Here is a 15,920-nt window from a genome sequence, read left to right on the forward strand (position 1 = left end):
GTTGTTAATTATTTTAACTTGTGACGGTAAATATGGAATTAAATTAAATTAAATATTACGATAAGAATTGAATTTTTATTATTTGAAAAACTATATTATATAATCAGTGAATGAATTTATTATATTATTATATAGTTTCCCTAGCTATAATTATCCATTTAACATACTGCTAGATTACCAAAAATACTTTATTTTTATTTTCTTGCACTGTCCATTAACTAACTACTCTTCTACAAAAAAAACAAATCTAATTCTTCTCTCTGGTATAGACGACTAAACTAAGAAGTTGGATTTTTATTTATTATAATCTAATTATATAAAAAAATATTATTTTAATATATTTTCAAATAAAAAATACTAAAATCTGCTATGCAATGGCTATCATTTTTTATGTTTTTTCATGCAGAATATAGTTTGCACAGCCTAATTAAAACACGCACATTGCAGGAGGAGGAGGCGGCGGCATTGCATCCATCGTTTTACTAAGCAATTTTGCCTCTCAAGATGTTATGTAAGCAAGCAATTTGGAGGAGTACTGTACGATATTAAAAGGTGACAAGAAGCTACACCTTGGGTTGCGCGAGAATGGATTGTAGGGAAATAACGGTACAGGACTTTTGGATGGAAGCACATAGCAATTGCTGTGAAGGTTCCTATATTATCCATGTTGTTATCGGTCTCCATGTAAGCAAATGCTTGAAGTTTACTCTTATGTTCCAGGGGGGCATTTCGGTAGTTTGAGCTTGGAAGTTGTAGATTCTATTGAAAAATAATTAACTTATTAGGTTTTGATAGTATAGAAATGAAACTACAAATGATCAGCTCGATGACCACCCGATTCTTGGCTTTGCGCTGCTCTTGGTCGCTATTGCCCCTGGTTAATTATATATGCCAAGCTTGCATGTCCTGATCTGATGGAAAAGAAAATGCCTATATATTCTCATCGTTGTATATCGAGGCAGAGTACTATAGTATGTGCTATCCTTTGAAAATATTTCAGGGAATCAGGGAAATTTTTCTGTCTCGGGTCTTTTTTTCCCTTCCTGATCACAAATCGTAAGCAACCAAACAAGATCGAGGAGAGAAAACCCTAAAATAAGAACATTCCTCCTGCAGCAACAACTCTAGCTCTCTGTAGTCTATATATATAGTACCTGCCAAGACCCTAAAGTGCCTAGATCTTCATTTGCATTAATGGATATATCTACCCCGTCAACAACACCTAAATATTCATCAAGCCCCGTAATGATGAACCCTAACCCAAATAGTGCTGCTCCCACCACAGTTAGCGCCATATCTTCTACTCCTAGCCGCTATGAGAACCAGAAGCGTAGAGACTGGAACACTTTCTGCCAGTACCTTAGAAACCACAAGCCTCCCCTCTCATTTCCCAGGTGTAACGGCACCCATGTCCTTGAATTCCTTTGTTACCTTGACCAGTTTGGCAAGACGAAGGTCCACCACCAGAGTTGTCAGTTCTTTGGCCACCCTAAACCACCAGCACTGTGCCCCTGTCCCCTCCGACAAGCCTGGGGAAGTCTTGACGCACTCATTGGACGACTTAGAGCAGCCTATGAGGCTCATGGAGGGAAGCCCGAAGAGAATCCTTTTGGTGCAAGAGCGGTGAGGATTTACTTGAGGGAGGTAAGGGATTTTCAAGCTAAATCAAGAGGAGTTAGCTATACAAAGAAACGCAAGAGGACGTCTAAGCAAGCTGAAGGGAACAACGGTACCACCACAAGCTAGAATCACCTGATAATAAATATTGAACCTCTACAAGCCTGTGGATTAATCTTGGTGATGATAGCATATATACTACAATAAAGAATAAGTTTTTATTCATATTATAATAAATTAGTATGATATGTATGCCAACATAACTACTAGATGATATTGGATCTACACATATGCTTGTATAATGTTGATATCTAATTTAGTCCATGATAATGATATTGCCAATTGAACAAAAACTGCTTAAATTTAGCAATATATTTCTATGAATTAAAAGCATATGGTAGCTGAATTTTCTATACTATTATTATCATTATTGAACTTTGAAACCGAGAATTATTATTTCCATTTTTTTAAAATATGTATTATTATGGGAAACATAACTTGCATATTAATTTCCAAGATTTTTTTTTTGTAATTTCTCAAATTAATAAAAAAAATAAGGATCATCGTGCTAAATTTAAAAACGTTATAATAATTCGAGATATATTATGGCGAGACACATATCACCGATCTTGGATATGTGTCTTAGATGTTATTCAGAAGATCTATGAGATTAATCATCTTCAAATTACATAATATATTTCATTCCCTTCTCTGTTTTTAAAATAGGAAGATTTTCCATTGATTTTAATTAGAATTGAATGCAATTTTCAATTTTTTTTATTAGAAAAAATGAAAATTGAAATTGAAACCAAATAAAAAAAGGAAAGAGTCGTAAAACTTCCTCTAGCTCTCCTCTCAATTAGTTCGAGCACAAAAGATGCAAGAAGTTTTGGCTTTTACGGGTTGTTGGCCGACGAACTTTTTGTTGATGCTAAAGGCAAATCGACTTTCTAAAGAGATTTTAACCAGCAAACAAAGCCAATTTGTGAATTTTGGCAAGCTATTTGGTACATGAGAGATGGCCTAATCTAAATATTTTAGATGAATTACTAAAAAAATTATAAAGAGATACATAACTTATAAAATGTAATTTTGAAAAAAAATAATTTTTTTCTTTTCTTTTTTTTAACTCTCAAAATTAAATTGATAAAATTTACAAAGATATTTATACTATAAAATATTATTTTAGTTCTAATAATATTGATCTAGGTATAAGAAAATGAATTTTCACGTCACCATTAAATTTTCTTTAAATTTACCATTATAAAAACCAAAAATTAGAATTTTCTAGTCAAGAAAGTGGTGATGATCTACTTTTATTAATGATTCTAAATTAACTATTTGAGCCTTTTATTTAGAAAAATAAAAATTAATTTCATCAATTTTCTTCTTTTTTCTCTCTACATATCCCAAGTGATGAAATGCTAACTATATAAATATGGGAAAGTCTGGAAGTTCATATGCAAGTAAAAATCAATTTAAAATTAATCAAATATAATGGTTTTTTGGATACTATGATCTCCAAAATGATGGGTGGAGATTTAGAGATTAGAAGAAGATTAACCTCTAATTATGTAATTATTTGAGCCTTTTATTTTAAAAATGAAAAATTCATTTCATCAATTTTCTTTTTTTTTTCCCTACACCTCCCAAGTGAAATGCTAACTATAAGAAAGTTCATATGCAGAAAAAAATCAATTCAAAATTAATTAAATATAATGATTTTCTAAATTTTTTTAAAATTTTGTTAAGAAAATCAGATAAAAAAATTGATTCTATTCAGTTTAATATTTTTAAAAAAAAAGAAAAAAATCAAATAAAACTGAATTATAAACTAAAAATCCATTACCAATCAAAATCTATAAAAAATAACTAATTAAAGGCTCATTTGATTTAAATTAGATTATTTATTTGGTTTTTTAACAAATGTAAAACAAAATCAAACCAAACTGACTGGTTTGGCTCTTTTATGACGTTAAGTTCTTTTCCAGGTTTTTAAGATCGATATTCTTGAACTGTCCAGTACTGTTAGAAGAAAAAAGTTGGAATTATACAACATATATAGAAAATCCTCCCCTCTTTTCATGCCTCACACACACCTGTGATGTAATTAATTAAGCTATATTTAATTTTACGTTAAATAGCCAGCTAACTTTCTATCCAAGAGGAGTACTACAAGTGATTATTATAAAACAGAAGAAGCCACCCGACATGTTTTTCAGATTGGTCTGCAGTGCCTTTGGGAACAATTAATGAAGCACTTCAGATCAGAGGCTTAACTGGGACTCCTAATGTTGAGGAACTCTGTCCTGCAGCCTGTAAGATCACATATATTCTGAACTCTTAACAAAATCAATTGTCTTCATGCTGGAAGCTTGGAGGAAATTACCTGCAGAATACCAAGTTAGTTTTCAATCATCCCTCCAACTTTCCAATGCTTCTTTTAACCCTCTCCCTCCACAGTCCAGGCTATTGCTCCTCGATCAGTCACCTCTTTTATAGGAAAAAAAAAAAAAAAGGACAACTGATTCACTTGAACACAATATATAGTGGTCAAATAAATACCATTAAATCATGAATAACATTAAAACCTGGAAGTAGTTTGAAAGTATATTTTTAATTAAAAAGTAAATTATTTTTTGATATTTAGTAGTATAATAAGAAATAAATTGGAAGATATTTTTAGGTGTTTAACTATGTCATGAAAAATAAGCTATAAAATAAATGTTAATATTTTTTTCAAGTTTATTAAAATAATAAGGAACAAATGTTAATATTTTCCGCTCAAAATAAAAAAAAAATAATTTTCTAAAAATCACGCTAAATATTTTTTTGAATAAAAAATATTTTTTTATTGATTAATTTTTTTAATTATAAATAAACACAGAAAAATTAAAAAAATTTACATCTAAAAAATTATTTTTCATAACCGTCTAAATCAAATTCAGTTTTAGCTTTTGAGCGAGCTTCGTATCAATCCCAAAGTGATTGATAAAGGACTAAATCTAGAATCTAGAAACATGTCGAACAAAATCATTAGCCTGCAACATCCATGCACTTTTATTAGACATCCAAACTGTCATCAGGCCGAGGGAAATTACATGCAGAAGGTACATATATTTATTTACTAGTTACTCCGAATTTCCAAAGCAAGATGTTGAAGTAGGCTTGCTACATCCACTCTACCTTCTTCCTCGCCATGGAAAAAGAGAAAAGTGACCTGCATGAATACAGCAACATTCCTCAAGGACATCTTTGCTTTGACAAAAGCTTCATATACATCCCAAAGGGTTATTATCCAACAAAGAAACTTGCCCCAAAAGAGTTCCAAAAAAAAAAAAACCTCTCAATAACCTACAGCTTCAAAGCCTCCATCTCTCTTCCTACAACCTTACACCTCATAAAACTCCCAAAAGTATTCAAAACCAACTTCACACCATCCCATCTATCTCCACTAGCCATCTTCTTGTACAAGTAACTATCAAATGTCATCCTCTGCACATACTCATCCCCACATAACTCCACCAATGCCTCTCTACCCACATTACTCCCATAAAACACTCTTTGCAACAAATCCAAGAACCTGAAAGTATTCACGTACTTGTTATCCCATTCTCTCAAGTACTCCCTCTTCAAATCCTCCTCACTGACCATCCTCTCCCCCTCTTCTGAAGCCTTCACAATAGCCTCCCCGCACATTCTACCGGATTTCGCCGCGAAATATATTCCTTCTCCCGAACACTTGGTCACATACCCCGCCGCGTCCCCAACAAGCGCCACACGTCCACGCACACGCCTCGGACGCGGTTGCTCCGGGATTGGGTGAGCCTCCACTTTAATCACTCTGCCACCCTTAATCCTCTCCTTAACCCTCTCCCTGATCCCTCTTTGATACACCTTAATATCCCGCCTCGCACACGCCGTGCCCGTCCCCACCGCCACGTGGTCGCATTTTGGAAATACCCACGCGTAAAAGTCAGGCGACATGTCATTCCCAACATACATTTCTGCGAGATTATGATAATACTCCATTTTCTCATCCGGTAATTTGATCCTCTCTTGAAAAGCAATGGCACATCTGTAATTCCCTGCATTAATAATCTTCGCTACCCTGCTATTAGCCCCATCAGCCCCGACAATCAAATCAACGGTTAATGATCGTTTACAATTATTAATAGTGTGGTGGATAACGTAAGGTTTTGAAGATAAAAAATCAGGCACCTCAATATCCGTGACAAGGCCAGTGATAAATTGAGCACCGTTGGATTGAGCACGAGACCGGAGAAAAGAATCCAGTACTTCGCGGCGCAACACGGGGATAAACTCATGAGACTTTAAAGTTTTGGATCCGAAATCAACGGTCAGGTTCGAAGGAGATATGATCTTCATGCGAGTGACATGTCGGTCGATGAGGTGAAGAGGGATGGAAAACTCGTCGATCATGCAAAGAGGGATGGCTCCACCACATGGCTTAGCTGTGGAAGGGCTACGCTCGAAGAGGAAGGTTTCAACTCCTCCGGCGGCTAAGGCTTCTGCGGCGGATGAACCTGCTGGGCCGCCGCCGATCACAGCGGCGCGGAGTTTGCGGCCAGAGAGGGGGCTGGATGAGGTGGCGGTGATTGTTAGAGTTTTGGGTTTTGGTTGCTGGTGTTGTTTTATGGTTTTGAGAGGTAGGGTTGGAGTGAAATGAAGGTTGTGGGTTAGTGCTAGTGCGGCCATGGTGTTAATGCTAAGTTTTTTAGGGTTTATAGATGGGTGTGAAGGGAGTGATAAGCAGCTTGGAATGTGATGGAGTTGGGTTTAGGGGAGAGAAAGAGAATCATTTATTTTTTTTAATGTTGTTTGATTCTTTTAATGTCATCGTTTTAACAAAAATAATTAACTTAAATTCACCGGTGATCCAAACTTACAATCTTCTTCATGAGAGTGGCCATATCGGGGCTGTCAAGTATGGTCTAAACACGCGCATGCATGATTTCTAAATTCAATTTTTTATTCATATAATAGTGAAAAATACTTAGTACCCATAAAATCTAAGGAAAAATATCATGTTTCCAATATCATTCTTGAACAGGACAGTACTGTTTGCATTAACCGTTACTATACTAGCTAGCGGTGTGTATACAGTTACTACTGGGATGCAAGAAACAAATTTCTGAAAAGTTATCATCAGAATCTAAAATTATGTTCAATCAGCAGTGCTCAGCATGAGCAACAGGCCAAAAACTACTAAAGCAGACGGTTTGATGAAGCACGTATCACTTGGATGGCACTCCGGTCAAAAGTGAAGTGGACACCAATTCCTGGACTGTGATAGGACGACAAATGCCGGGCAAGGGATGGCCAGACCAGGCTGAATCAGCAAGCAAGGAGTTCAATACTTGTGTAGGATTGTAAAGATCCCACCAGACATGAGCTGAAGATTGGTTGCAGGCCGTCTCTGCAGAAACACAGCCAATCTCTGCACCATGAAGACCGAGCCCACAGCACGCATTCTTTGTATCCCTAAATCCTGTATTAGGGACAGAAGCTTTCTAGTTCAATAATCTGATACTGGTGTTGTATTCTGTTCACTATGTAGAAATCATTTATACCCATAAATATTACAGAAAACACTCCAGGGGTTATCGTCTCGAGCTAGTTTACCTTCGGAGCAGTAACATCATATTAGGTTACATATAATCATGTGGCTGCTTCGATACTATGGACCGAGAACTTAGTAAAATGGTGCAGGAATGGCAAAAGGAATCGATCGACAGCTGTGACAAATTTTCAAATCTATCTCAACTCTGTAAGAACTTGCAGTTGGTATACTTCTTGCAGATCAATATACAAAAATCAATCTAGCTATTCAAGCTAATTATAAGGATAAGAAAATGGAAGTGAACTAATTTTTAAAAAATCATAGAATTTCAAAGCAAGGAAGTTTACGGCTTTGAGGATGATTAGGCATAAATCGGCAGCAACTGGTGTAGCAGCTTCAGGCTAGAATTCCTTAAAAATGGGAACAATGAAAAAGGGTTCGTACCGAAGAGTGTTGGGTTGGTTATGACCTCCATCATTCCCTGGTATACATCACAGAAAATTATCTGAGCGTCAGGTAATTCCACATTGAGCTCCACAATTTGCTCATTAAGCATTGTATTGTATTGCAAAACCATCTCGTTGATCTCTTCTACACAACCCATTCCATGATGAATAGCAGTTGAATTATACCACTCCCATACCACGCGTGGAGTGCATCCCAGCGGCAATATTCCTGTGCTTATGATCTTCCTCACATTTGCATCGTAAAGGGTCCGTATAGCATGAACCATCTGGTTGACCAGAATGCGAGCAAATTCTTGGCCACTGTACTTGAGCATCACGCCTGAAGAATTCCTCAGAAAGAGGTCAACATAGTCATCTTTTCCAAAGGAAAGATAGAACATGGAGGATTTGATAAAATCTTGGGCTATGTCCTGTCTAAGCTGAAGCTGCAACAACTGGAAGCTCTCGTATACTTGGCGCAGCTGTTGGTTAAAAGTGGAGTGGCTCTGGCTGCTGGGGCTTATGATTGTTGCATGCGCTGAACCATAATTCACACCTTTTATTAGCCCTTCAATCGATCCATTCTGACTGTTGAATGGCTGGGAATTAGGCAAGCCCATCTTCTGAGCTGCAGTACCATAAAATTGACAAACACTACTAGAATTGCAGCTCCATTTTAACTATAAGAAACAGTTGAGTGCACAGATCATGCTATCAATAAACCAAGTCCTTCTGCATCAGAAACTTTGCAGGTGTGCACATATAGTCTCACACAAAAATATCCAGCAAAAGAAAAGCACGAGATATATATGGTCTAGAAATTGGTAACAGAAAATCACATTATGTATCCATTGAAAACAAGATCCTCCCTGAAACCAAGAATTCTACATCTAACCAATTTATCACCTTCCACTTCAACTGTTTTCCCATGATTCTTGAAAAGCTATAGAAAACAATCGAAACCAGAATGAATTTGTTTCTTTCTTTCTTTCTCTACGGGTTTAAACACCAAGTATCACTTATGAGCCAACCAATTAAAGGCCAGCTTTCAACAAGAACAAATTAAGAACACTCAGTTTCACATATATTTCCAAGAAAAAGAATCAAGAAAAACAAATGCATGTACAGTTACTTTCAAGAAAGAGAAAGAAAATTACCTAGAAAATGAGGAAGAAGGGTGGAGTCCGACCCATTACAAGGAAGCAAAGAAAGATTTCTGCGAAGGAGAGGGTAAAAGAGACTGTTCTTTCCACAGTCAACAGAAGAATCACCCATTAAGTACAATGCAGATACATGTGATCCATTTTCCATTACAGAGGGTGTATTTGGCAAGAATTGTCCATGCACTAGACCGATCGAGCTCATTAAGATAGCAAGAAGAAGATATAGAAACACCATTGCTGCTCTTCTTCTTGATGATGTTGTTCTGATCTCCAGCCTTTTAGCCACGAAACTCTGCCTTTCTTTGGTTTCTTATTTGTTTCTTGATGCTGTTTTGGGGGTGTTTCTTGGATAGAATAGCGTTTCTTTTGTAGATAACGCGGGAGGTATTGGATTCTTTACAGGGTTGAACTAGAAATGTGGTTAAGGGTTGATTTTGGTGCTTGCTCTGAATTAGAAAAGTGGTAGATTTATTGTAAGGCAAATTGACGCCCACCAACTGAACTTTGTAGGTCTGTAGCAGATTCAAATGTTTATACCCCATTTGTATTCGTTTCAAGTGTTTTCCAATATAGTTGCCAACCCCTCCAGGCCTGACTCGGAAAAGCTTCCGGACTACTGAGTTGTCGGTCAACTCATGAGTTACAAGTTTAAACCTGATTAATCGTTTCTTATCAAAATAATATCATTTTTTTCTTAAAAAAATTATTTTAAGGCCTGACCAAATTTGACCGAATTATAGTTCATGCTGTGCAAGTCCATTGAGTTTGACTGAGTAAATATCTTTCTTAAATCAAATTGAAGTTCGACTCTGTATCAAGAGCTTTTCAAACCAGGGTAAAAAATGAGAGAAATTTCTTCATTTTATTTTATTTTATTTTTATGATGAGCATTTGTAGGAAATTCGTGTAGTTTGAACTCGAAACCGCATTAAATAATAAAAAATTAAGTTAAGCTGCAGCTCTTCAACAAGACATAGTTAAAACAGGCTCTGACGAGCTTGGCTGGTCTCCGTGGTGGCAAGGAAGGAGGTTATCTTGTAAACTGTAGAAGATAAAAGGTGAGATTTGAACCATGATTTTACGAGATTTTAATCTCATCCCTCAACAGCCAATGAAGCAAAATTCTCCAAATGGTATGATTTTTGTTTCTTTAGCAGAAGAAATCCACCTGTTTGCATGCTAACCCAGAAAACCATTGTCTCCGAGATGCCAAAACCTCTTGGCTATACCTAGATTAATAAATTGTTGAAAAAAATGCCATTAAGATCTCTGAGACTAGTTAACCGCATAAAGAAAATAACATGGCAAGAGAGTTTCTCAGACAACTGTTGTACTAAATGTCTTCCACAAACAAAATTCAGCATCTGGAAGAAGAAAGAATCCCTTTCAGCCTTCAGGAGTGGTAAGAAGGTGGAAAGAAAGAACTTTTGGGACCAAAAGACTTTACTTTCCCCTGTTCTGACAACAGTTGTTGGAATGACTTGCAGAAAATCAGGGGAAAATTGTAACTCTACCATCAATTAATCCCACTCCCTTCCATAACCTATTACTCAAAAAGTGAGTCACAGTATCAAACTCGGATATGGCAAAAAGCATGCGAATAGTAACTCATCAGCCATCAGGCATACACATAATTCAACTCACCAAAATTCTAGGATGACTGCGGAAACAAGAAAATGAACATGTGTATTTCTGTTGCCAAACATTTATTTCTTTATGAAATCATACATCTTCAGGATTATGCGTAAACTTACAGGATCTCAAGAAATGTTTGAGAGAGGCATTGGGGAAGAGAATAACAAATGCAAATACAACAAGAGATTAAAACTGGCACGAGGAAACACATAAAAACTACTGTAAAATGAAGTTGCCTTTAAAATGCAAGTACCATAGCCAATGCAAGTCTAACTACAGTTAGTAGCAATACACTCAGAAAATAATCGTGTAATTGTGTTCGTAAATACCCAAAGAATAATCAGGTCATACTGCCTGGACTGGAAAACACAGTAATTATATGTTGCTATGCTTTCAGCTTGCCACTCATCCCATGTTTATTGCGCCAGACACCACTCTTGTCTACATGCATTGGGTTCTTCTTGGCTGCAACAGAGCATTGATCAGTCCTACCACCCTTACTGCTCATCTCTATTTGAAGTCTACGACGCCTCATCCTGTTCTCCAACCGTATTCCTCTCATGGCACGAGCCGTCCGCTCCCTTTCCAACGCCTTTGAGAAGTTCCAGATCCTAACAACACCTTCCTCTCCTCCACATACAATACGGTCAGCACCAACATCTACTGAAAACAAATTGGGCCCAAACCCATGTAACATCCTCTGAGGTGGTTCAACATTGGTAACCCTTGAAACATTCTTTCGTAGAGAATGTCTGTTGGTCCTTAGTAGTTTTCTCACATCAACTAGTGACAGCCTCCCATCACTAGAAGCTGAAACAAGCCATGGAAACTCAAATGCAAGGGAATAAACAGGCCCTGAGTGAGGCATCCAAGTTGCAACCTTAAAAACATTAGCCTCAGGTTTAGGACCAGTGATCTCAAACATGTGCATAGCCCCATCTTCTCCTCCTGTAAAAATGAAATCCCCTGTATGGCTTCGAGCCAAAGAATAAGTGTTGCCTACATGAGCACTATGAATAACAGTTAGCAGAGTCCCACTATTAGTGTCCCAAACATACACGTCTGAACCTGATGTGCTAGCAACTGTAGTATCATGCGGAACAAGGCTCCACACCCAGTCACCATGCCTCAAGATCTTTATGCATTCAAGTGAGGAACGATCCCATATACGAGCAGTCATGTCCCATGACCCACTATAAATCCTTGTGGGGTCCAAGGCAAGAGAGGTTATAGGTCCCTCATGCTCCCAAATTCTAAATTCAGTGTTTGGCACCTCAGAACCTTTAAGGTCAAACAAGTGCTTGAGACCCTCAACTGCCCTCCAGCCTTGAATAAAACCATCAGTACCACCAGCAACCAACAGCTTCGTGTCCGCTGCAACTGCTCGTATAGTGCAACCAAGAGGCCGTGATGATGCAATATACAGCCCGTCTTCCATGTCCCACATTCGCACAATCATATCATACCCAGAGGTAAAAATGAGCTTGGCAGAAGCCAATAGAGAAACTGTTCTAACTGCTTCAGTATGCCCATGCAAAGTATCAATGCTATAACGACTCAAAAAAATCTTACTCCTGTACTCCCTCTCCACAAACAGTTCCTTCCATGACTTCTCAATTGAAACCCCTGCACCCAATGGTGCAGGAACTATAGGGAGTCCCCATCTCTCACCATATACCTCCTTCCAAACACTATTCTCGGTTGCAAGACTATTAAGTACTCTCGATACACATGAAACTATACCAAGCTCTTGAGGATCAAGGCAACTAAGAATCTCAGAAATCAATGCCGGAGGAAGGTCGGTAATTGACCGGCGACAATTGAGCAAAACATCATTACAAGAAAGCTGTTTTGAACTCAAACTGCTTAAAATCCCCTTCTTAGGGTAACAGTCTAAAGGAGACTTTGAAATTTCAAGATGTTCCGTATTGGAATAACTTTTTTCAACACAAATGGCAAGGCTTTTCGACACCTCAGTGCTCTTTTGGCATTCCAATGCCATAAAATGGATAGCTAACCTAAGCAAAAACACAAGAGAGCTAAAACACCTAAAGCCCTTAATTCCAAGACCTTAAGTAACCAAAACCCAGATAGAATTTCAACCCAAAACTTACACTTTGACAAGAATTCAAGGACAACCCAACAAAAAACCTGAAACGAAACCCTAAAAGTCAAATCCCAAATTCAGTAACAAATAGACGAATTTAAAGCAGAAGAATGACAGCCCACATTTAAAAATGATCAGAGTTTGATGAATGTAAAGCAAATAATCGAAGAAGGTCAGATTATGTGATCCTCAAAGAACTCAAAAACTAAAACTTAATAAATAAAGATGAAGTTTTTAATGGTACCTATTGAAGGAGAGATTAAATACAAGATCTTTGAAGCAGATACTGTAAATAGTTTTGTTGGGTTAGAGAATTTCTTGTCAAATATGATCAGATCATAATCTACAAGAGGAGAAGAGTGAGCTGTTTTGAGGTTTTTTCATGGTGAGATTGGAGCCTTTTTTTTTTCTATTTATCATCGTTCCGTGGCTTAAGGATCTTGACGGTGGAGATTAAAGGATTAAGTGTCATAGGGTTGTAAGAACCGCATGATGTATGATGCTGTCGGCAAAAAGATATGGCATGTTAAGTTGTCAACGAGCCCAATACTCCCATGCAAGTTTTGGGCCAAGTTTGTCCATTGTGTTTCATTTTTGAAGAGAGGATCTCGTTCAATCCTTGTTGGATTTGATCACAGGGTCACTTTGCTGTTCATAGAATTAACCTCAATCAATTATTTTTGTTTTGATTTTATTTAAACAGTTATTTATATTATTTTATTGACTCCTTCAAGTATGTAAACACTTTAATCGAGCAAACTAAATCATTAAAAACTTAGTTAAATCCACTAATTAATATAGTCTTTTATATTAATTTAAAACATGATTTTAATTTGAATTTATTAATTTTTTATATTAATCCATCGAGACTAGAAGTGTCAATGTTAACCTTTAAAATTGAAAAAAAAAATTCTGAAAACCTTAGCCGTACTAGGATATTGGTGCAAGAGAATGTTACAGCAAGTTAATTTCTTGCCTTGACAAAATGTTCTATCATTTTTTGTTTGGCTCCAACAACAAATTATGTGGGATTGATGCCTAGATAGGGGGGCGGATTAGTATAGAATATGGAAGCTTGAAGGTCGTTTTGTGCTGAGGCCTGAGGGAATGGCTTATTATTTAGATCCTATTTTCCCTCCTTAATTTTCTCATCCTTTTCTCACCATTCTTTTCCATCTGTATCTTTGCATAATCTTTCCTCCTCTTATTCACACCTCTCTCTCACGGATTCTTGACCTTTCCCTCCCTGAAAATTAACAAGTCTAAAACAATGTCAGAAGATTGCTCCTCCTCTGAAGAAACGAACACCCCTACCACCTCCATATCACAAGACACCTTCACCACAGAAACTACCACGATCACCACCTTAGCCTTCAACATACCCCCTGAAACCCCATCATCAAGTTCCTCCTTCAGCACCCATTTAGCCATTCAATCCCTTTCTTCCATTCTAACCACAGTTTCTCCCTCTCTCCTCTCTCAAGATCAAGACCCTGCCTTCTACCTCCTTCACAACCCTGATATCTCCTCTCAAGTCTCATCACTCCTCCGTCTCCCCGACTCTGGTGCGGGCGACAACAACCTCTGTCGTTGGTTCTATGACACGTTCCAATCCTCAGAACCCCAACTACAGCTCGTAGTCTTACGTTTCCTTCCCATTATTGCTGGCCTTTATCTCTCTCGTGTTGCCCTAAAAAAACCCTTGGCTGGTTTTGAGGCAGTTTTGTTAGCCATTTATGCACACGAAACTACCTCACGTGCAGGCCAAGCTATGACTGTTAACGTGCCTGATTTGTCACATCCAAGTATATACCATGAATCAAAAAATCCTGCAAAGGATAATAATGCTGCAGATTTAAACCTAGCTGTGATATCTCCAAGTTTGGAGCCTCATGGGACTGTGAGATCAACAAGAAGGGCAAGAATTGTTGGGGTTGCATTAGAGTTGTATTATAGTAAGATGTCTCTTATGCCTGTTGGTTCTAAGATTGATTTTTGTGAGTTTTGTAAGGTTTGGTCTGGTCAAGACGGTGATGAGTACAAAGATGGTGAGCTTCAAGACGATCAAGGAAATGTTGGGAAGGAAAGTGTCATTAAGGAAGGGAGGATTGCTTTGCCATGGGAACTTCTGCAACCTATTTTGAGGATATTAGGGCATTGCCTTTTGGGTCCTAACAAGGATAAAGAATTGATAGGTTCGGCTTCTGCAGCATGCAGAAGTTTGTATTCAAGGTCTTTGCACGATATCAATACACAGGCAATTTTGGCTACTAGGAGTCTTCTTAGGCTCAGTAAGATGACCTTGGATCCAAAGAACAATGTTGATCATACTGAGATACCAATGACTGATGTCATCTCACTCTAAGATTGAGTAATTGATCTCTTCGATCTTGCTGTTTTTTTCTTTATTCTTCAATTTTCCATGTTCTTCGTGTGGAATATGCCTGCACCTTTTATGCTGAGTTTTGTAGAGTTTGCATTTTTTATTTCTTAAACATTATCTGAATTTGATTTTTCATTGTGTTGGACGGAAGTTGCATCTCCATCTCATTATGCTAGCTTTCTTTTATTATTTTTTCTGTGCACTCTTGATTATTCTTCTTTCTTAGGCCACTAAGGCAGTGGCCTCAAGAAAGACCTCAATTTTTGGAACAAAGTGTTCAAACGAAAAGGAAAGAAACTGGATTTCAGCTCTAAAAATCATTCCTTGTGTTTGCACTACGGTTTTTCATAGATTGGCTTCAGAACTTCGAGTAGACCGAGAGGAAAATGAACGTCTCTTAGCCCATCTTAACAGTAAAACAATCTCTCATCAGTTTAGTTCTCAGCGTTGGTGTTTTTGTTCTGCTGCAATTCTGTTTTTTCTCATGCTGATCAAGATATTATGATATGGTTTTGATGGATTTCATGCTCCCCTGTTGATCAATCAATGTAATGGTATGATCTCATGGCACTCAATCTGCATCGAATTACCTCTGAATTTCCAAAGGAGTGGTTTAATCCAGAGTCGTATGCAGGTTCTGTTTTGCTCTTCTGCTAGCCCTTGTTGAACAATAAGTGTTTGAACCAATGAAAATATGTGGGCTAATTATAGTGATTGTGAATTAGGCTCATCATCTGATAAAAACACAGAAGAATCAAGAAATGAAAATGAAGCATATTTAAAGGAAGCATGTTCAAGTGATGGAAAAGGGTTTCTATAACCAACGATCATTACTTTTGACTAGCTTAATTGTATCAAGTTAATCTGTTTTTATATGACTCGGACCGGCTGGGAAAGAATCTTTGCCATGGAGTTACTAGTATTTAAACGGCGTAGTTTCATTTCTTTATATAAATAAATTCATTTGAGTTAATTCAAGTTAGTT

At 37.3% G+C, this 15,920-nt stretch overlaps 5 protein-coding genes across 5 annotated transcripts; 2 read left to right on the forward strand and 3 right to left on the reverse strand.

Annotated features, from left to right (window-relative positions):
* The first annotated feature begins 932 nt into the window (after positions 1 to 932).
* On the forward strand, positions 933 to 2,010 carry LOC133679846 (protein LIGHT-DEPENDENT SHORT HYPOCOTYLS 1-like). Its single transcript, XM_062102556.1, has one exon. It carries the CDS (start codon positions 1,195 to 1,197, stop codon positions 1,744 to 1,746), a length of 552 nt encoding a protein of 183 aa, XP_061958540.1. The 5' UTR covers positions 933 to 1,194; the 3' UTR covers positions 1,747 to 2,010.
* A 2,643-nt stretch (positions 2,011 to 4,653) lies between these two features.
* Positions 4,654 to 6,505, reverse strand: LOC133679837 (geranylgeranyl diphosphate reductase, chloroplastic-like). Its single transcript, XM_062102545.1, has 2 exons — positions 4,972 to 6,505; positions 4,654 to 4,837 (listed from the first exon to the last, which is right to left on the reverse strand). The coding sequence occupies exon 1, from the start codon at positions 6,334 to 6,336 to the stop codon at positions 4,972 to 4,974; it is 1,365 nt and encodes a 454-aa protein (XP_061958529.1). The 5' UTR covers positions 6,337 to 6,505; the 3' UTR covers positions 4,654 to 4,837.
* A 731-nt stretch (positions 6,506 to 7,236) lies between these two features.
* On the reverse strand, positions 7,237 to 9,355 carry LOC133679838 (GDSL esterase/lipase At5g37690-like). The gene is made up of 2 exons (XM_062102546.1): positions 8,805 to 9,355; positions 7,237 to 8,275 (listed from the first exon to the last, which is right to left on the reverse strand). Exons 1-2 carry the CDS (start codon positions 9,043 to 9,045, stop codon positions 7,563 to 7,565), a joined length of 954 nt encoding a protein of 317 aa, XP_061958530.1. The 5' UTR covers positions 9,046 to 9,355; the 3' UTR covers positions 7,237 to 7,562.
* A 1,144-nt stretch (positions 9,356 to 10,499) lies between these two features.
* On the reverse strand, positions 10,500 to 13,007 carry LOC133680240 (F-box/WD-40 repeat-containing protein At5g21040). The gene is made up of 2 exons (XM_062103050.1): positions 12,797 to 13,007; positions 10,500 to 12,596 (listed from the first exon to the last, which is right to left on the reverse strand). The coding sequence occupies exon 2, from the start codon at positions 12,445 to 12,447 to the stop codon at positions 10,831 to 10,833; it is 1,617 nt and encodes a 538-aa protein (XP_061959034.1). The 5' UTR covers positions 12,448 to 12,596; positions 12,797 to 13,007; the 3' UTR covers positions 10,500 to 10,830.
* Positions 13,008 to 13,822: 815 nt separating this feature from the next.
* Positions 13,823 to 14,917, forward strand: LOC133680233 (uncharacterized). The gene has a single exon (XM_062103042.1). The coding sequence runs from the start codon at positions 13,823 to 13,825 to the stop codon at positions 14,915 to 14,917; it is 1,095 nt and encodes a 364-aa protein (XP_061959026.1).
* The last annotated feature ends 1,003 nt before the right edge of the window (positions 14,918 to 15,920 follow it).

This window comes from Populus nigra, chromosome 19 (assembly GCF_951802175.1).
Source record: "Populus nigra chromosome 19, ddPopNigr1.1, whole genome shotgun sequence".
NCBI lineage: Eukaryota > Viridiplantae > Streptophyta > Magnoliopsida > Malpighiales > Salicaceae > Populus > Populus nigra.

Bases quoted from the DNA above. Each gene is read 5' to 3' on its own strand.
- LOC133679838 (XM_062102546.1), bottom strand. From the start codon at position 9,045: ATGGTGTTTCTATATCTTCTTCTTGCTATCTTAATGAGCTCGATCGGT. The intron at 8,276-8,804 runs GTAATTTTCTTT...ATGGTACTGCAG, and splicing joins CCTTCTTCCTCATTTTCTAG to CTCAGAAGATGGGCTTGCCT.
- LOC133679846 (XM_062102556.1), top strand. From the start codon at position 1,195: ATGGATATATCTACCCCGTCAACAACACCTAAATATTCATCAAGCCCC.
- LOC133680233 (XM_062103042.1), top strand. From the start codon at position 13,823: ATGTCAGAAGATTGCTCCTCCTCTGAAGAAACGAACACCCCTACCACC.
- LOC133679837 (XM_062102545.1), bottom strand. From the start codon at position 6,336: ATGGCCGCACTAGCACTAACCCACAACCTTCATTTCACTCCAACCCTA.
- LOC133680240 (XM_062103050.1), bottom strand. From the start codon at position 12,447: ATGGCATTGGAATGCCAAAAGAGCACTGAGGTGTCGAAAAGCCTTGCC.